At 37.0% G+C, this 21,484-nt stretch overlaps 1 protein-coding gene across 3 annotated transcripts in view; it reads right to left on the bottom strand.

The window, feature by feature from the left end:
- Nucleotides 1–20,666, bottom strand: part of ELF1 (E74 like ETS transcription factor 1) — a gene marked incomplete at both ends in the record, with an annotated part of 34,723 nt that extends 14,057 nt beyond the window's left edge. For all 3 annotated transcript variants that reach the window (XM_084235319.1, XM_084235320.1, XM_084235321.1), the window contains one exon: nucleotides 20,595–20,666. In XM_084235319.1, the coding sequence (XP_084091445.1) occupies nucleotides 20,595–20,666 (72 nt within the window). The remainder of the gene's footprint in view (nucleotides 1–20,594) is intronic.
- Between the last annotated feature and the right edge of the window lie 818 nt (nucleotides 20,667–21,484).

Below are 21,484 nucleotides of genomic sequence, written 5' to 3'. Positions count from 1 at the left end.
ATATAAACCAGCCAAAATCTAGTCATTTGGCTCTCCCTCTTTTTTGAGAGGTGAATACCACAATCCAGTCTAGCATGAACATGTGCTTGTTAACATATACTTCTCGTTTCTCCTAAGAGCTCATTATAGTTAAGCTCCCTAGTCTTCTAAGAAGGCTGATCTCAGAATTGAGTTAATTTTCATGATTTCATTTTATGCAACAACAATTCTATGTATTAGGTAAGCATGGGGCTATCATCTCCATCCATTGACAGATACAGAATTTGGTTAAGAAATTCACCCAAAGTTATGCACCAAAGACAGAGAGAGAGGCTTATCAACACAATTCACATGAGCAGTTCTCACCAAAATGAAACCAAAGTATTTCTCCTCATCTAAATCTATGACTCCTGATATCTGGTAGTGAGTGTTAAGAGTGTGAATATTATGAGAGATCTCCAGACTTTATCTGGAGTTTTATAGTCTCTGAGTTTTATAGTCTCCAGAGTTTCAAATAACTGCAGATATTTGTTACTACTTTCTTCCTTGTCCTATTCTACTAGCCTATAAGTGGACTTGAGGAACTGATTATTCTCCACAAATTTAGAAGTCGCAGAAAACCATCTTGTCACAGAACCACTATAATCAATGCTACTTTCACTACAGAGGCAAATGCTGTAACTGGTGTTTCTGTTCCCTAAAAAAGACCATCTATGTGTAATCAAGCACATTCTAATTTGCTCTATAAACAATTGTTTTTCATTTCAGTTCAAAGATTGCAGTGATATTTAAACTGTTTATTCAGAAAAAATTCAAACACACAAAAGTAGAGAGAAAATAAATCAGTTCCTTTTAAGCAAAAGTTTAATTCAGAAAGAGTTTAAATCAAAGACACGTGGTCTTTGATTTAGAAGACAGCAACACACATTAAGAAAGAAAGATTGTGAACTAGGAGACCTTCAGTCTTCTCTGATTGTCATGACCTAATTTTCAAAAGTGCATCAGCTGATTCTGGAAGGGTATTTCCAGGTTGTTTTGTTAAGATGTTATTTTAAAGTCATGAATCCTAAAACTGACTGACTTTATAACACTACAAGATATTCATATTTATGGACAAAATGGACAGAAGGAAGAGCACAAACAAGGGCCACATAGCTGCTACCTTTGCTAGCACTTATGAGAACTTTATATGCACCAGGCGTTCTGCTCACTTTTTACATAGATTACCACCTTACTTAATGATCAAAATCCTATGAGGGAGATAATATTGGATTATCTGATTTATAGATGGAAAAATGGAGGCACAAGGGGAAGGGGAAAAGTTTACACCAAGTCACACAGCTGATAAGTGGCAGAGACTTAACTTGGACTCCAAGGTTTATGTTCTTTACCTGTACACAATTAGAGTCAGTCTCAAATATGGTGTGAATTTGTTTTTGGGATAGTTACTTGGCTCTGCTGGAAAAAGCAATATGTAAAAAGCTGTATTTGAAGGATGGTTTTTAATATTCTTTTGCAGGGCTTCTCTAATCTGAGTTTATTATAAACTTACTCATGGGCAAAAAAGCCAGTTCCTCCTGGTCCCCGGGGACTTCCCAGTTCACACCCAGTTTAACCATATCATCTTCTCCTTCCAAAGTACTTGTTCCTCTCATGAAAAACATGGCCACTCTTTTCTAATCCATTGAAGTGGAGATATATACTCAAAGATGATCATCTTTTAATGTCTCCAGAATGCTATTAGCTCATATATAAGAAACGGACCAACTCTGACACACTACGGGGGGGGGGGGGGGGGAGTAGGATCAAAACAAGGAGGGGTGGGAATTGTATGGGGATTATAACCAAGATGAAAATGCATGCATTGTGCAAAAATGAAAAATGATGTAAAAAATATGTAAAATTAAAAAATAAATAAATAAACAAATAAAAAGAAACAGACCAACTCTGAATCTTAGAACAAGATATCGAGGAATATCTCTCAGGTCACTGGAAATAATCTTCCCTCTATTGTCATGAATGGAAGGAAAATATTGCAGAAATATAGTTGCCTGCCTGGCTCATAATAAACTACTGCCTTTTAAACATATTACCTACAAATTGTCTAAACTCTGAGTTATCAGAAACCTAAGAAAATTTATGACCACACATTCTGAAATGGTTTCCAAACTCTGAAATGAAAGCATGGCAAAATTTCAAATATTGAATTTTCCTAGATTAAATAAATAAATTATGAGGGTTTAAATTAGTTTGCTAAGGCCACAAATTAGGTGGCTTCAACCAAAGAAATTTGTTGTCTCATAATTCTGGAGTCTGTTTAAGTCTGAATCAAGGTGCTACCAAGGTCGGTTCTTTCTGGAAGCTCTGAGGAAAGGATCTGTCCCAGACCTCTCTCATAGGTGTAGAGATGATCACCTTCATATTCACACTGTGCTGCCCTGGATGTGCCTGTATCCTTTCCTCTTTCCATGAGGACACCAATCATATTGGATTAGAGGTCCATTCTACTCTAGTATAACTTCACGCTAACTTGATTACATTTTTAAGGTGGTTTTCAATTACCCTATTTCCAAATAAGGTGACATTCTGAGATACCAGAGGCAGAGACTTCAATATACAAATGGGAATGGGGAGGGATAATTGAACCTATAACAGAATTCCATTTTAATTAACCTTTCAGTCTATCATTAGCTCCCTCTACCCTAAGTAACTTTTATAGCTTATGGCAACATATCTTGTTATTATTTCGAAAATGAGACTGACAATATTCTTCAGGTTTCTTTGATGAAGACCATTAAACCATAATTATCCACTTTGGTTTTTTTCTACATCATTTCAACCAGGCCCCTTCCCAATTTACTTAAAAGAGTTTCTCATACACTAGTACTCCAAAGTAACAAACAGTTATCATATTATGGGATTTTTTGGTGTTTTGGCACACTAAGATTATTTTCCCATTTGTTTTTGGAATAGAACAAAAATAAATCACAAATGATGGGTGGAAATTGAGAGGGCAGACTTCTGGGAATTAAAATCTGTCAAAGATTTTAGAGTTTTCAAACCCTCTGTTTCTAATAAGCAAGTGAAACTGTAATGATAAACAGACTTTCAACTATTTTGTGACTTTTCCTTCTCTACGTATTTCATGTAAATTTAGGGTATGTGCTGAAAGCAAACCTTTAACAATATTTTTACAGCAATAATAAAAATCACCCCAAGTTTTAGCAGGAAAGCAAAGGCTGCCCAAATTTCGATATAGTACACTCTGTAATCATCATTTGTTGTGGTAGATGACATATGTGGCAATACCATCAAGTTAAAGAAAAAAGAAAGGAACAGTTAAATCTGCAAACAGTAGGCGTGTTCCCTCAATATGCCAATGTATAAGGTACTAAGTAGATATTTAAGAAACTACATTATTGCAACTGTATTAAGTAAATAAAAATTTATTCAACAGGTTTTTGGATATTAAAAAGCATAAAGACTTTAAATAATTTGTTTGTCATACTTCTCCTACAGCACAGCTTAATCTGGTAAATGGTTATTGTGAAACATCCTGCCAAGATCCCCTATGAAGTTGCTTAAATTGAAATCTATCAAGTGTTTTCCTGAAGAAAAAAAAGTAAGTTAAAAACAGTCTTTAAAAATTCCCCCCAAGTTGGGAGCGCAAACTGGTCCAACCACTATGGAGAGCTGTGTGGAGATTTCTTGACCTACTAAACATAGAGCTTCCATATGATCCAGCAATTCCACTCCTAGGTATTTACCCAAAGGACACAGAAACATCAATTCCAAAGAGCACCTGCACCCCTATGTTTATAGCAGCACTATTTACAATAGCTAAGCTTTGGAAACAACCCAAATGCCCAAAAATAGATGACTGGATCAAGAAGATGTGGTACATATACACCATGGAATATTACTCAGCATTCAAAAAAGATAAACACATGCCATTTGCAGCAACATGGATGGAGCTGGAAGGGATCATGCTCAGCAAAATAAGCCAGAAAGAAAAAGAAAAATACCGGATGGTCTCACTCATAGCAGGATCTAGAAAACTTAAATAAGGGACCAGGAAAAAGAATAACTATAAGAAAGAAAATATCAAAATCAACAAACAACTATGAACCAGAGACACTCTATGGGGGATGGGGGCGGGGAAAGGAGGGCTTGGGGTCAAAATAAGGGGGTTGCAATTGTAAGGGGAATATAAAAATAAAATTAAAATATATATAAACAAAAAAATTATTTGGGGGAATAGGTTAATATATGAACATATCTATATTACAAGCACATAAAACCTTATTATCTCCCCTTTATATACTTTTCCTTCCCCAAAGCTACCACTATTACTACTTTTTAAAATACTTTTAAATAATTTCAAGAATTGATGTATTACATAAAACGAGGTAGAATTGTGCAACATAGTTCTGAGGTTTAGCACAAAGTTTTTGTGAAGAATTCTTCACAGCCAAATTCTCTGCATACTTTGAAACATCTGCCATTGAAATAGCTTCATGATCTGCAAATAAGAATACTTCTGTTGATTAGTGCAACTTATACGTTCTAGTCTTTTTTATTTTAAGAAACTTATACGTTCTAGTCTTTTTTATTTTAAAAGAAAATGAAAATGAGTTTTAGAGATCAGGCAGAAAAGACTACATAATTGTAGTACAGACTTCCCAACACTTTAGTCTAACTTGAAAAACATCAGTTTTCCTGACTAAAATTGTGGCACATGATCCGAGCTTTAAAAAATTTTAATACATACGTACTTGGGAGAAAATGGAAAACCCTACTTATCTCAGTTATACACACTATAAAAGACAATTTACTCAATATTCTTCCAGATTATCTTTTTACTTCAAGGTTCCTTTTTCCTACTATATCTTAGCATAAAAGATTAAGTTATAGTTTTCTTGAGTCAAAAACTCAATTCCCAATGTAGCTGCTGCCAGTTTATAGTTGTGTTTCTAAGCAACATTCATTCCTCATTCAATCACTCTGAGATTCTTTTGTGTCAAAAGCTTTCCTTCTTGGGCCTCCCCGGTGGCACAGCAGTTGAGCACTGGGTTGCGAAGCTACCCGCAGCCTCTGCAGCGCAGGTTCGATCCCCAGCTGCTCCGCGGCCACCGGAGGAGGGTCCCACATGGCGCGCAGACCTCTCCTGCCGCCCGCTGCTCCCCTCAGCAGTGTACCTCGGTCCCTCTGCCTGCTCTGCTCCCCGCTCTGGCTCTGGTGAATTCTCTCACCCTCCCGCGCTTCTGACTGTACCCAGTGCATGTATAAAACAAACAAATAAATAAATAAAACATGCCTCTATTAAAAAAAAAAAGCTTTCCTTATTCATAAAATTAAGATAATAACAGTAGCCACACCCTACATGGTGACTGCAAGGTTCAATGAAGAAAATGCATATTGTCTGCAGGACCTGGCAATGGTGAAGGACAATAAATATTAGCTTTTATATGTAAATCAATATTAACTCAATGAAAAATATTTTTAAAAATCCATGTGAGACTAGCTTATTCCCATGTATGCACTTAACCATGTTTCTTATCAGTATTACATTGACTTTCTCAAAATGAATTTGGGAACTTCTCTCTCTGAACTAAAACCATTTAATGATTCATTTAAGTTCAAAATAACTCACCCATTGAAACTCTTTGTGCCTACCAGTTCTGTGTATGTGGGAAATTGTTCCCTGGCAATTTCTTCAGAGCTTTTCTGGTTATTGTTGTTACTAGTGTATTTTCTTTTTTTTTTTTTGAAAGATTTATTTATTTATGCATACAAGAACTGGACTGTAGATCAGAGGTGCGCGGGATAGGGGTGAGAGGATTCACCAGAGACAGGGTAGGGAGCAAAACAGGCGGATTGATTGATATACACTGCTGAGGGGAGCAGCAGTAGGTGAGACAGGAGTGGTCTGCTGAGCCATGTGGGTTAGCTCCCTGGCCATGTGGGTTAGCTCCCTGGCAGGGGATTGAACTCATGCTACAGTGGCTGCCAATACCTTCATAGTGCTGAAACTTAACCCTTGCACCACCAGGGAGGCCCATCATTTTAAATAAAATACCAAATATTGATAATTATCATTTCAAAACTTAAATATTTCAACGTAGTAGCTCAAGTGAGATATCAACTCCTCACACAGTTCTACACCATCTCTTTCTTTTTTTTTTTTTTTTTGTATAGAGGCATGCTTTATTTATTTGTTTGCTGGTCTGTTTTGTTTGTTTTGTTTATACATGCACTGGGTACAGTCAGAAGCACAGGAGGGTGAGAGAATTCACCAGAGCCAGAGCGGGGAGCAGAGCAGGCAGAAGGACCGAAGTACACTGCTGAGGGGAGCAGCGGGCGGCAGGAGAGGTCTGCGCGCCATGTGGGACCCTCCTCAGGTGGCCGGGGAGCAGCCGGGGATCGAACCGGCGCCGCAGAGGCCGCGGGCAGCTTCGCAACCCAGCGCTCAACCGCTGCGCCACCGGGGAGGCCCTACACCATCTCTTTCTTAGTAGAAATTATAAGCAAACAAATTAAATGTTGTCACAAATTGCAAGCAGGCAGGTTTACTAAATGCACAATGTTGTTTTGAATAATGCTCTGGGTGGCTTTGTAACCTTGCCCTAGGAATCTGACAGGCTTCTAATACAGTTCTTGTAATTATCCAGTAGTTAAATTCAAGATAACAGTCTACTACAGAAAATGGAAAGAATATTGTATCACAGTATCATCTGTGAGACCAAAGCATATGTGGGTGGTGAAAATTTTGAAAACTATAAATATAAGACTAAACAAAATGTCAGTTAATTTTACTCTTTACTATATAGCAAAGACTATATATCAGGTAATATTTTCATGGCACAAAGGTTAATATCCAAAATAACATCAAAATTTAAACATGAGCTTCTATCAAGTTCCCTCACTTCCTGTTTATTCATTTATCTTTTCAAGTATCACGATGTAGATAAATATTATGTTATAGCCAGTAGCTTAGTAAAGGAAAAGTGATTCAAATCTCTGACAATATAGTAAAAGGACTTTCTTAAACTTATTAAAAACAAACTCACGACATTGCTATGTAAAGTGTTTCTCTCCAGTCCCTAACTTTAAAAGTTCAATACAGTAAACAATAACATAGAATAAAATAAAAAATAAAATGTAGTGGTAGTAAGTACATCATGTGGTTTATCTCAGGAATCCCCCACAACATGATGCTGATTTGTTGACACTGGTCAACCAGTTAAGAGTAGACAAAACTGGAAGTTTGAACCCAAGCACTCTGACTCCAGAGTGTATAAGCTTAATGCACTACAGGAACAGAATCAGGGGCTTCCCTGGTGGCACAAGAGATTAAGCACCCCGCTATGAAGCAATCTGCAGCCTCTGCAGCATGAGTTCCATCCCCGGCTGGCCAGGGAGAAATTCACATGGCGAGGCAGACCTCTCCTATCTCGCCCGCTGCTCCCTTCAGCAGTGTATTTCATTCAGTCTGTCTGTCCTGTTCTCTATTCTGTCTCTGATGGATCCTCTCACCCCCCACATCTCTGGCCTGTACCCCAGCTCTTGTATGCATAAACAAATATATCTTAAAAAAAAAAGAACAGGATCAGACCGATAAATTAGTCATCTCAGCTAAAGGTTGGGTGTTAGAGCTACAGTTGAAATATTGTGTTTTGTATCTGCTGACCCCAGCAGAGATAATGTTTCTGAAGAAGTTTCACTTCTCTCTTATATAACACAAGGAAAAATAGAAAGGTCTAAGTAAAATGGTCTTTTCTCCAGATCTCCCATGGTAATGTTTGAAATTCCATTCTAAATCCTTGAGTTGATTTAGTTAAAGTTAATTCTGGTTTAAATTTTTCATGACAATTGGTCTTTAGTTTTGCCCAGATTTTTCTTTTTTTCAGCCAGGATAAATTACAACTTTGCCATGACATGTCAAAAAGTAAGTCACTGAAAACAATCTCAGTTTTCTTATTAGAATGACCATTTTAAAAGTTTAAGATATTGGTTGATTGTGGGGTGGGGGATGTTTAAGTATGAACAGAATTAGCTATGAGGTCTAAAAAAAAGGTAGATTAAAGGAGTTTAGTAAATTTTAATCAGGTTTAGTGTTTATTTAAAACCTAGATAATAAACATCAGAAGTCACTAGCAGATTGATAAATGTTTTAAACATAAAGATTCTATATAAATAAATTTAAAACCATAAAGAGACAATTCCTGCTTTTAAAACCAGAAAAACTTTGACAATCTTATATGGCATGTATAAAGCACAGAATAAACGAGACAGGTATACCAATGCTTTTTCCAGAATGTCAAATTCATACTACATTATCATAGTCATGACATAAATTAGAGTTACTCCAAAACAAACCCAAACAATTACAGGTCAAACTATGTTAAAATAAGTTTAGCGGGCCTCCCCAGTGGCACAGTGGTTGAGCGCTGGGTTGCGAAGCTGCCCACAGCCTCTGCGGCTCCGGTTCGATCCCCGGCTGCTCCCCGGCCACTGGAGGAGGGTCCCGCATGGCGCGCAGACCTCTCCTGCCGCCCACTGCTCCCCTCAGCAGTGTACTTCGTTCCTTCTGCCTGCTCTGCTCCCCGCTCTGGCTCTGGTGTATTCTCTCACCCTCCTGTGCTTCTGACTGTACCCAGTGCATGTATAAACAAAACAAACAAACAAACAAATAAATAAAACATGCCTCTATAAAAAAAATAAAATAAAATAAAATAAGTTTAGCATATTATAATATTAAAGGAGAGTGTTCCCCTACAGAAGGAATCTGCCAGATTTTTCAAATCCTGAGTGACAAATTTAATGTCATTCAGTTATTATTCTATTCCAATAATAAAAAAAAAAGGTTATCTTGGAGAATCAAGTCCTGCATTCTCAAATAGCAAAGAAAAAATAAAAAACATTTTTAGCAGTTGAATGAATTTGTCTAATGATATCCAAGTCATAAAAATTGTCTTCATTACTTCACTCATCTAAAACAATTAAGTAAAGGTCCTCCTCGGTGGCCTAGGGGTTAAGTCTCAGCACTATCACCACAAGTGCCTGAATTAGATCTCAGCCAGGGAGCTAACCCACATGGCACAGCAGATCTCTCCTGTCTTGCCTGCTGCTCCCCTTAGCAGTATATTCAGTAAATCTACCTGTTCTGCTCCCCACTCTGTCTCTGTTGAATCCTCTCACTCCCAGCACCTCTGGCCTACACCCCAGTTCTACGCAAAAATAAATTTTTTTTTAAAGTAACACAATTGAGAAATAGAGTACATAGTGAAACACCACAAACTTTTAGTATCCTTTCTTGATTTAACTCAGGTCATTAATATAATTATCGCAGTCCCAATCACTTTTTTAAAAAATCATCTCTCAGATAAATCTTTAATATGAAATTATATCTGAATATACTTATATTTGGTGACGAGAAAGGGTAGGGAGGAGGTACCTGTTCTTGAACTACCCAGTAGTTGCTTTCTTTTTTTTTTAAGATTTATTTTTATTTATTTATACAAGCACTGGGTACAGTCAGAAGTGCAGGAGGGTGAGAGAATTCACCAGAGCCAGAGCGGAGAGCAGAGCAGGCAGAAGGACCGAAGTACACTGCTGAGGGGAGCAGTGGGCGGCAGGAGAGGTCTGCGCACCATGTGGGACCCTCCTCCGGTGGCCGCGGAGCAGCCGGGGATCGAACCAGCGCTGCAGAGGCTGCGGTCAGCTTCACAACCCAGTGCTCAACCACTGCGCCACGGGGGAGGCCCCAGTAGTTGCTTTCTTAATATAAATGGAAGTTTTATTTAAATGTTCTTTGTTTTTAGTTTCCCCATACCAGGAAATAAAATGGAATGAGAGAAGTGGGTAAGTCATACAAACCCATAAGATATGCCTTTAAATTGTAATCTTAAAATTATCACCTTTCGGGCCTCCCTGTGGCACAGGGGTTAAGCACCGCACTGTGAGGCAATCTGCAGCCTCTGCAGCACAAGTTCGATCCCGGGCCAGCCAGGGAGAAACCCACATGCTGAGGCAGACCTCTCCCGTCTCGCCTGCTGCTTCCCTCAGCAGTGTATTTTAGTCAATCTGCCTGTTCTGCTCCCTACTCTGTCTCTGGTAGATCCTCTCATCCCCCGCATCTCTGGCCTGTGCCCCAGCTCTTGTATGCATAAATAAATAAATCTTAAAAAAAATAAAAATAAATATATCACCTTTTAGGAGAAGAAATTACTCTCTAACTCTGATTCTCACAACTCTAAGCTAACTCCCCTGGCCCTGTCTCATAACTTCAACGTTCCTTCATATTCTATAAAAACTGACAAGTTTACAAGTATATTACCAGTCATTACAATATAATTTTTGTTTTTAAAAAACTGGCCTAATACTAAAATTTTTGGTTATTGTGTTTAAAATACCTGTCTGTATTCTAATTTATTCAATATTAGCAACATTAGATTTATGAACATTACTGAGCATATCACTTGTTAAATTTATATTCTAACAAACCCTTAACAATCAGTTTTCATTTTAGTCCAGTACATCAAAGGGCAGTATCTTCATCAATATTCTTGAAAGAGTGTTAAAGATGAGGATGTTTAGAAACAAAAACAGGGCTAGTAACACAGTAATACTATCTGTTTACATCATGGTTTATCCTTCATGCATTAAGTGAAATGGCAAGGAGGTAAAAATTGTCAAGATTACACAGCTAAACTGAGATACAAAGAGGTGTTAACTTCCATCGCAAGGCTGCTTTAGGTGATTAAATACTTTCCAAGAGAATAGAGGTCACTAATATTATTCCAAAAAAAAACCTGACTAACACAAATCTCATTAAAATGATAGCATTCTTTCTAAAAAATGAAATTGTATTTTCTTTAATTAAGGTAACATTGATTTACAATGTTGTATATGACTGAGGGTTATGTGTTTCCATCTCTTCAAATGTACGTTATCACACCACACCCACCATCAAAGCACCCATAGTCCTCCACCCTAGTCCATTGGGACCCCTTCCTCCTTTACCCCCCACCCCTCCCATTCTCCCTCTGGTAGCCTGAATTCTACAATAAGATTTGTAGATTTTGTTTTGGTTCAGTTTTTGTCTGTTCCTTTGTTCTGTTTCTTTATATGCCACATGAGTGAAATTATCCTGTGTTTGTCTACCTCCTTCTAACTTCTTATTCCACTTAGCATAATCCCTTCCAATTCCATACAAGTTGTCACAACATCAAGATTTCATCAAGATTTCATCTTGATGTTGTGACATATAATATAATTTAGTGTTCCAGTGTAAGTGTATGTGTGTGTGCACATGTGTACACACCCGCCACATCTTATTAATCCACTCATGTTATTTGGGTACTTAGGTTATTTCCATAACCTGGCTATTAGAAAACAGTATTCTTTTGAAAAATATAAAAAATGGATAAATACAATGTAGCATATCTACACAATAAAATATTATTCAGCAATAAAAATAAAGTTGTGGGCCTCCCCAGTGGCACAAAGGTTGAGCACTGGGATGCGAAGCTGCCCACAGCCTCTGCAATGCCAGTTTGATCCCCGGCCGCCTGGCGAGGGTCCCACATGGCGTGCAGACCTCTCCTGCCGCCCACTGCTCCCCTCAGTAGTGTACTTTGTCAGTCTGCCTGTTCCGCTCTCCGCTTTGGCTCTGGTGAGTTTTCTCACCCTCCCGCGCTTCTGACTGTATCCAGTGCTTGTATAAATAAATAAATAAATCTTTTAAAAAATTAAAAAAAAATAAAGTAGTACTGATACATGCTACAATGGAAATAAACCTTTGAAAGCATGTTTAAGTAAAATAACAGTCACAAAGACAATACATCCTGTATGACACCATTTATACAAAATGTCGAGAATAGGCAGATCCATAGAAAAAGTAAGTAGATTAGTGGTTGCCAAAGGCCTGGAGTGGAGAAGAATAGGGTATAACTCCCTAATTGGTACAGGTTTCTTTTTGGGATAATAAAAAGTTCTCAAGTCCATTATGGTGATGGATGTACAAGCATGTTTATTTGCTAAAAAACCATTAAATTGAAACGTTCAGATAGACAAATTATATGGTATATCTAAAAAACTATCCAAATAAATTATATCACAATAAAATTTATTTTTTTTAAAAAAAGGTATACCTAGGTATCAGGCACAAAAACTGTCAATCTGTCATTACACTAGCAAATTAACTAGTCTGAGTATCATTTTTCATTTGTCAAAATCATAAATGCAAAATGTAATATTTTCCAGCTTTAAAACTACTTTTTTACCACTTACACATCTCAGTGGCTGGCATTACTCAAATATACACTTTTCTTTTAGGGGCCCCACTTTACTCTTCTGTGAAATGAGAATTAAAGTATCTACTTCATAAGATTGCTGTTAAGAATTAAATAGTATGGGGCCTCCCCGGTGGCGCAGCGGTTGAGCGCTGGGTTGCGAAGCTGCCCGCGGCCTCTGCAGCGCCGGTTCGATCCCTGGCTGCTCCCCGGCCACCAGAGGAGGGTCCCACATGGCGTGCAGAACTCTCCTGCCGCCCGCTGCTCCCCTCAGCAGTGTCCTTCGGTCCTTCTGCCTGCTCTGCTTCCCACTCTGGCTCTGGTGAATTCTCTCACCCTCCCGCGCTTCTGACTGTACCCAGTGCATGTATAAACAAAACAAAACAAACAAGCCAGCAAACAAATAAATAAAGCATGCCTCTATAAAAAAAAAAAAAAAAAAAAAAAAAAGAAATAGTATGATCGCTGTGAAGTACATAACAGGGCCTCCCCGGTGGCGCAGCGGGTTGAGTGCCACACTATGAGGCTGTCTGCAACCTCTGCAGCGCAGGTTCGATTCCTGGCCAGCCAGGGAGAAACCCATGTGGTGTGGCAGACCGCTCCTGCCTCGCCCACTGCTCCCCTCAGCAATGTCTTCTGTCAGTCTGCCTATTCTGCTCCCCACTCTGTCTCTGGTAAATTCTCTCACCCTCACATGCCTCTGACTGTACCCCAGTTCTTATATAAATAATCTTAAAAAAAAAAAAAAGTACATAACAGTGCACAGGATAAAATGTCCAGTAAACTCGAGTTAGAAAAATTCATTATCGCTATCTAGTACATGTCCTACACTATGCAAAGATCTCAGCCACATTCATTTTTTAATTTTTTTTTTATTTTTTTCTTTCTTTCTTTTTTTAATTTATTATTTATTTATACAAGCACTGGGTACAGTCAGAAGCGCAGGAGGGTGAGAGAATTCACCAGAGCCAGAGCGGGGAGCAGAGCAGGCAGAAGGACCGAAGTACACTGCTGAGGGCAGCAGCGGGTGGCAGGAGAGGTCTGCGCACCATGTGGGACCCTCCTCCGGTGGCCGGGGAGCAGCTGGGGATCGAACTGGTGCTGCAGAGGCTGCGGGCAGCTTCGCAACCCAGCGCTCAACCACTGCGCCACCAGGGAGGCCCTCAGCCACATTCATTTTTAAGATGTTATCATGGGGCCTCCCTGGTGGCGCAGCTGTTGAGTGCTGGGTTGCGAAGCTGCCTGCAGCTTCTGCAGCACCGGTTCGATCCCCGCTGCTCCCCGGCCACCGGAGGAGGGTCCCACATGGCGCGCAGACCTCTCCTGACGCCCGCTGCTCCCCTCAGCAGTGTACTTCGGTCCTTCTGCCTGCTCTGCTCCCCGCTTTGGCTCTGGTGAATTCTCTCACCCTCCTGTGCCTCTGACTGTACCCAGTGCTTGTATAAATAAATAAATAAATATTAAAAAAATAATAATAATAAAAAAAAAAAAGATGTTATCATGGGCCTCTATGTGAGGGCTGAGGGGCACTTAAAGAAAGATTCTACAAAACAAAGTTTATACTCCCCTCACCAACTCTTCCTTCATTATAAGCATCATCTTCCTTGCTGCCAAAAGTTGGCAACGAGATAAGACAGATCAAATACTAGTCTATAACCAGGGCTGTGCTGTCACACAACATGAAGAGGGCCTTAGATATCACACAAGATTTTTCCCAAAGATCATTCTGGGAATTCTATGGCAGAACTTCTTTAATGAAGGCCTTTCCAAAAGTACAGAAAAGAAGCAAATAACCTCTGTATTACATATGGCCAAACATTTAATGGATTTGACTAAGTCTATCTGCCAACATTTAAAAAGACAGAGTAACAGGACCAGCAGATTCATCCACATAACTTGGAATTCTAGGCAAACTGAAAGAGAATCCATGGGGTCCATGTACAGTCCGTGAATACTAACAGCTCATTCGCTCTACTCGAAGTTTGGGGCACACTTAACCTTGACTAGTAGAAACTTACCATTCCAGTTGATAATGCCAGATTGGTGTGATATATATTCTTACATGCATTTTGTTGGTCTACAAAATACAGTGTCATTCTCAATACAACGGTATCAAATACTCCCTCTATAAATTAAAAGAGCCTCTTAAGAAACAGGAAAACTCTACAATGATGTTAGTCTTTCTGATTTTTTGAGAAACAATTTTAATCTGCAATAAAGCAGACAAAAAATCAAAGTGTCTATGCTTACCAACCATATCTGATAAATGTAATCACTGACTTTTAGTGGATTTTACTTATAATTTCCATAACTTTTGAAGGTTATTTGACATGGTTTTCACTAAACAGGTACAACAGAACAGTTTTAAACACATATCAGAAAAAAGGACTCACGTATTTGTTTCTGGTCTTGGAATTGTGGTGAAAGGGCCACATTGCCTATAGACCAAGTAAAAGTGTGGAAAAATTGATAACCCAAAAATGCATACTGTATGTCATCAAAAGAGTTGTGGTGTAGGATATTACCTACCACTCACCATTCAAAGGTCTCCTGATAAGGGCTATAACTGAGTACATATAATCCATACCATTTTATCAACAGGATTAAAAGGAAGAATAAAATCTCTAAGAGGACTCAATCAGTAAATTTATCATTAATGATGTTAAATGCTTTGGGAGACATCAAGAGGAGGAAGCAAACTCCACTTATTTTAAGAAATTAGAAATATACTTATGAAAATTTAACATGCCAATTTAACATGACTCTGACAACAGGAGATAGAGGATGAACAAAGTTGTTGATTCCAAAAGGGATGATTTTATAGGATAAATTCCTAGAATAAAAGGTTTTGTCCTAATATCCTGAAAGATGGTTAGAACTTTAAAGGTAACAGTTATGAATGTGGGTGACCAAACAATGGGGAAACAGAAAAGCATTTGGGAAAACTATACAAATGACAAAATTACTACAACAAGAGATAAAAAGAGTGTGAAACAGCATCATGAAAATTTTCTAACCATGAATTAATGCATCTAGATTATCTGGTCAAGAGAAATCCATCAAAAGTTTTGCAACATTCCATTGTTCTGGAATAGTTCTTCTTCAGTTATTATATACACTGGATCTTCCTTCATGAGCTGGTTCAAATGCAATGTAGTTCAAAGGTTCCACTATCTCTATCCCATCACTCTGTGGTTACAACTGCTGCATTGATTAGTGATTTTTAATTATGAGAAACTGCAGGGCAGCTTGTTAAAAAATCAGCAACACTCAGTTGCCTTTTAGCTTCTAGGAATCAGCAGCCAGAACAAGCCCATTGCATTTGACCTAGCCAATTACACCCATCTCATATTGCAATTGAATAATATAAAAATATTTGTTTCACTTTCCCAAGCAGGTCACCAAGATTTTCCCTAGTGAGCTAAGTCTGTTAAGCATAAATAGCCATGAACTACTGAGTTCTACTTTCAGAAACAACTGACAAACCAGTGTAACATTTTTGCAAGATTATGCAAAGCACTGAACTACCAGTTGTTTTTCATTAACTTCTCAAATATTTGAACATATAGTCAAGCTTCTTTCTCCTTAGACTCTTCTTTCTACAGCCTTAAGTTTTCTTCTCATTCTCATACATTTGCCAGATAAACTCTTATTTAGTAAGGTCAAGTCAAGGAACCTGCAAATAAAAATACACTGCAATTCAACCTTGACAGAATTTACTCCTACAGAAGTGTCTCATTTTCACCTACAAACATTCCCAGTTTGGACAGCAAGAATAGGTTTTTTTTGTTTTGTTTTTTTTTTTTAAAGATTTATTTATTTATTCATTTATACAGGCACTGGGTACAGTCAGAAGCACAGGAGGGTGAGAGAATTCACCAGAGCCAGAGCGGGGAGCAGAGCAGACAGAAGGACCGAAGTACACTGCTGAGGGGAGCAGCGGGCGGCAGGAGAGGTCTGCGCGCCATGTGGGACCCTCCTCTGGTGGCCAGGGAGCAGCCGGGGATCGAACCGGCTCTGCAGAGGCTGCGGGCAGCTTCACAACCCAGCGCTCAACCGCTGCGCCACCGGGGAGGCCCAAGAATAGGTTTTTAATTGACTTCTCAGTGCCAATGATGCTGATATTTCCTTTCCAACCGCTACCTCCACCCCAGCCCAGAGGAATTCTTCCAAGTTAATTTGAAGAGTATGAATTAATATAAGGGAAATGACTAAGGTGGTAACAACCAGAGGTTAAAGGTGTCAGTTTCTTTACAGAACTACATTTATAACCAATAACCACAGATCATAACAGAAAACAAGAAATATATTCTAATCTGGTGTGTTTAAACACTGACTGAATAAGGAAACCAACAAATCAAAGCAATACAGGGTCATAAATCATAATTACTTTGAAAGACACATTTTTTAACTTAAAAAGTTAAAATTCCAACACAATTTTTATGTGATTTAACAAACTAATTCTAAAATTCACTCAAAATTCTATCCCCATTTCTGGAGGGGGTTGGGGGAATGGGTGGGGAATATCCTATCAGATATCAAATCTATAAAGTGATACTAATGAAAATACTGTGACTGAAAAAAACAGTTAAATGGAACAGAACACACTATAAGGGAAAAAATGATGTCTGTGCATTTGGTCATTTAGTAGATAACAAAGGTGGTATCTGTACTATGTAAATCATAAAAACACGCAAATAGTGAAGGGTCAACATCACCATTTGTGGAAGAGAGGAGCTGTCACATCCCTGTATCTCATATCCTATAAAAATAGATTACACATGGACTGATAGGTTAAACATAAAGAGAATATTTCAGGGATAAAGAAAATTTGCCTAAATAGAAACAAACAAGAAGAAAAAAGAAGGAAAAAAAAGATTGGTGACTTTTTTTTTAGATAAATATTTAAATTTTTTACAGGGCATGAGGTATCATATTGTTAAAAGATAGTACCAAGTTGAGAAAAAATAGCTGCATCACATGACACAATTACTTTGAAGACACTGATACTGATGTAATTATCTATGCTATTACACACACACACACACACACACATATAATTCCTACTGGGCAAAGGATATCAATAACTAATTCAAAGAAAATTTAAATGAACAATAAAATTAAAGAACATTCCAACAACGCCACTAGTAGTAGTCCAGGAAATTAAAATAGCAAAATGTAATTTTTATACCCAAATGACAGACCAAAACAGGGGGGGAAAAAAGGATTTGTTATTGTTGGTTTGAGAAATAAACTGTTAACGTTAGAAACTTAGATGGTCTCTAGGAAGAATGATTTGGTAATGTATATATGCATTTAGTAAACTAAGCAATTCTACTTTTAGAAATCCTATAGAATTAATCATACAAATGTACAAAGATACACTGCATACAGATGCAATAACAAAACATTTATCAGGAAATATGCATGGTTCTAAGAGCTTCCTATATATCAATTCATTTAATCCTCACAACAACCTTTTAATATTGGGTCTATTATTATCAAACCCCCATTTTGCATATAAGGAAACCAAGGCACAGAGAAGTTAAGTAAACTTGACCAAGGTCACAGAAGGAAAAGTAATGGAGCAAGCATTCCAAACCAGGTGTTATGCCTCCACTATCTGAGCTTTTAACCACTATAGTCCTACTGCTTCCCAAACGAGAATATTCATTGCAATTGAGTTTGAAATAGCAAAATACAGGTAACAGTCAGTTGTCCATGATCAAATACTGATAAAATAATGATCCATCCATCACATGGAAAAATAATGTAAAGCCAGCAGATAAACGCACAAATATTTATAATACATTCAATGGAAATACAATTCACAAAAAAAGTTTTTCACATACTTTCATCTCATCACTTCATATACTTTTCAAAACAAGATAGGTTTTACATGTATGTACATCATTCTTTGGTTTAGTCCTTTGCCTAAAAAACTACTCATCTTGCTTGGTAATAAATGGTAAATGGACACATGGTGGTGGGCGTTGTGTGATATATATGCTGAAGTTAGAAACTGTACAACTGAAACCTACATTGTGCTGTAAATCAATATACTTCAATTTTTAAAAAAATTAATTGATATACCATGTCAATAGATCGAAAAGCTTAATATTATTACAAAGCCAATTCTCCAAAAATTCATCCATAAATTCAAAACAATCTCAACAAAAATCCCAGCAGGCTTTTTTTGGATAGAAATTGACAGAGTGATTTGAAAATGTATGTGGAAATAGAGTACAAAATGAGCATAAAGAGAGACTTTTACTATTTATTTTAAATATTTTATATTAGGTAATTTTTTTTAAAGATAATTGACATGCTTTAACTTTTCAGTTAAGAAATATATACAAGGAAATAGAACCACAGGTTAGGTAAGATGCTAATAAGGTTGACACTACTGGATATACTCCGCTATGTCAATCAGTGAAGTTTGCTATGCTCATAGTCACAGCCTGAAGAACTCTAAACTTGACCAATTGTTCCAAACATTTACATACTGATTATAAAACAGTTAAGACTGGCATACGTCATCATAAGCATTCAACCTCATTAGTGAGAGTCAAACTGCTTTGTTTCAAAGTGCAGGTCCACTACTAACTAGGTATGTGATTTTTGGACAAATCACTTCACCTCTCTGTGTCTCAATAACCTCACTGAAAAAATAGGGATAACAGTATTTTCCTATATATTTAAAATTTGTGAAAACCTTAAAAACTAACATATAATCCTTTTGTTGAAGGGAAAAACTTAAGAAAATACATATATGTGTTCTGATGTTAAGAGCACCATATCCCTATTCAAAAACTTCAATAAGCTTGCCAAGATAAACTAAGTGCATCATATGTAGTAAGGGTATCATTTTGTGTAAATTTTTTAAGCTATGGAGACACATGTAGGAATATTGAGCCATAATGCAAAATATATTTCTCATAGTCAAAAGGGCATCAAAGTCACTGCACCACAGCATACCAGTGAGCTGCTTAGAACTCTACCCTCTGTGGCCACTTCCCGAGAACAAACCTCACCACATCAAGACTGGGATCTTTCATCTACGAAGGCTGCACAGTAAACAGTTTTCAAACCTTAACATACAGAGAAACATCCTGTTTTAAAACAAATTCAAAACACTTTCTCCTCCTAAAATATTTTTTTCTATTATCTCTAGATTAAATCCATCTAATTAATATATTTTTAATTGGGAACAAGCAATCCTCTCTTTCAATCTTTTTTTCCTCCCCAGCTAAAGCTCATCTTGATTTTAAGATACCTTAATCCAAATTCTCATCTTCTGTAGATTTATAAATTTATTTATTCTATCATTTCAACAGATAGTACAAACAGCTAAGAAATTATAATGCCCAGACCAAAGTAAGAATCAATTTCATTATTTGTAGATATTATGCTTCTAAAATAAAAGCATGATACATTATAATAAGCCTACTTAACTTAGGTATTTGGTATTAGGCTTTCAACATGTAAATCAACTTCATTAGGCATCTTTCAAACCTACCAGTTCTCAAAATATTTTACCCAATACACTGAGTCTAACATACCATTTCTCCCACATAATACCCTACATTCCCAATACCCTGTTTAAAAATGAAGTAAATTATAAAGTCCCAAGAAACCCTAGGCTCACCCTGTAAAAAAGCAGGAGGGACTGGAATCAACTGAGACTCTTTTCTCAGTATCTCTTGGACATTTTTACATTCTAGAAATATTAATTTGCACATATTATAAAGTTCATTAAAGCCTATTTAGAAATTCTTCAATTCAATTCTCTTATTCATATGAGGAAATCTAGATCTAGAGAAGTTAAGTAACTTCCTCAGAATCACATGCTTTGGACTGAAATAATGTATGACTAAGGGGCTGCTAACATCTTTTCATATGAATAGCCTAAGCCTATAAATGTTAATTATACAATATATTAAAGCTGTATAATAACAGACAACTATTATAATCAATAATCCAATACTTTAATAGAAAAAGACATTCAAATGTCTTATTAGTAGGGTCTCCAGATCTTTGAAATAATTACTTAAGAAATTTACTGTTAAGTCTCATTTTGCAGAAAAACAAGATTAACCCCAAAAGTATTACTACCTTGTTACCACATCAATGCTAAAGTTAAAAGTCTTTCTTAATAAATGAATGATTTACCCTAAGATCACATTACCTCCAAATTTTTAATATCTAAATTTTACATTTATAGCTTCTTCTACTGTGGAATAAATAATTTTCTGATACAAATAGAAGTTACAATAATAAATTTATTAAAATACAATTTCCTTTGGGTCTCATTCATACCTGTTGATCATCCTCCATGACGTTACTAGCAAATTCAAATACTAGGTCGTTCTGTTGGACAACAGCAGCCATAATAAAGCATTCCTCCTAGATCCACATGAGAAAAATTCCCAACAGGTCCAAGTATCAGGCAACAGAGTCCAGTGACCAACTGAATGAAAAAATTCTCAGCTAAGTATGTGAAGTTACTTATACCCAGGTTTTCTTTAGGGAAGGTGCTTCAAGTTTTCTTGGTTCACTTGGATAATTCTGAGGCAGTTTTTCTGAAAGTTTTCTTCTCTAGAACTTCTTGGCCTGAAAAATAAAAGTTTAAGTTTGTAATGAAAAAGTAATCATGCAAAGATATTTTTAATGAAAAATTAATTACAACAATCTGATACAAAAGGCAATGTCTCTACAGTACTCTTCATTAATATTTTTAAACATCATAAAAATGATGAACACAGGCTGTTTTTAAAGTTGGAGATTTTACATATATAATATTTCATTCCTGTAAAGATCACCTCTCATTACTGAAAATGAAGCCATTCTCCCTGCCCATAACTCCTCCCACTTAAAGTACTGAATTAAAAAAAAAAAAGTCACCAGCAATAACTAGTTTTGTAATCACAATAAAGGTATAAAAATAAGCTCCTTCTTTCCACTAACACAGCAAGTCACATACCTGGGAACTGATACTCCGTGAGTAATTTCATAGTGTATTTTCTTGCCTTAATAACATTCAGACATTTTCTCTATTAGGCCCAATATATGTAAGAATTTAAAATCTAATATATTTAAAGTTTACTATGTACTACTTATTTTAAAAGATTTTTTTTAAAATAAGCAGAAATTAAAGCGTACTATTTCTGTTCTTTAAAAAATGTTTCTGATAAGTAGAATCCTTTACC

Source organism: Talpa europaea, assembly GCF_964194135.1.
Source record: "Talpa europaea genome assembly, chromosome: 6".
Taxonomy (NCBI): Eukaryota; Metazoa; Chordata; class Mammalia; order Eulipotyphla; family Talpidae; genus Talpa; species Talpa europaea.
This window is presented reverse-complemented; position numbering and strand designations above follow the sequence as displayed.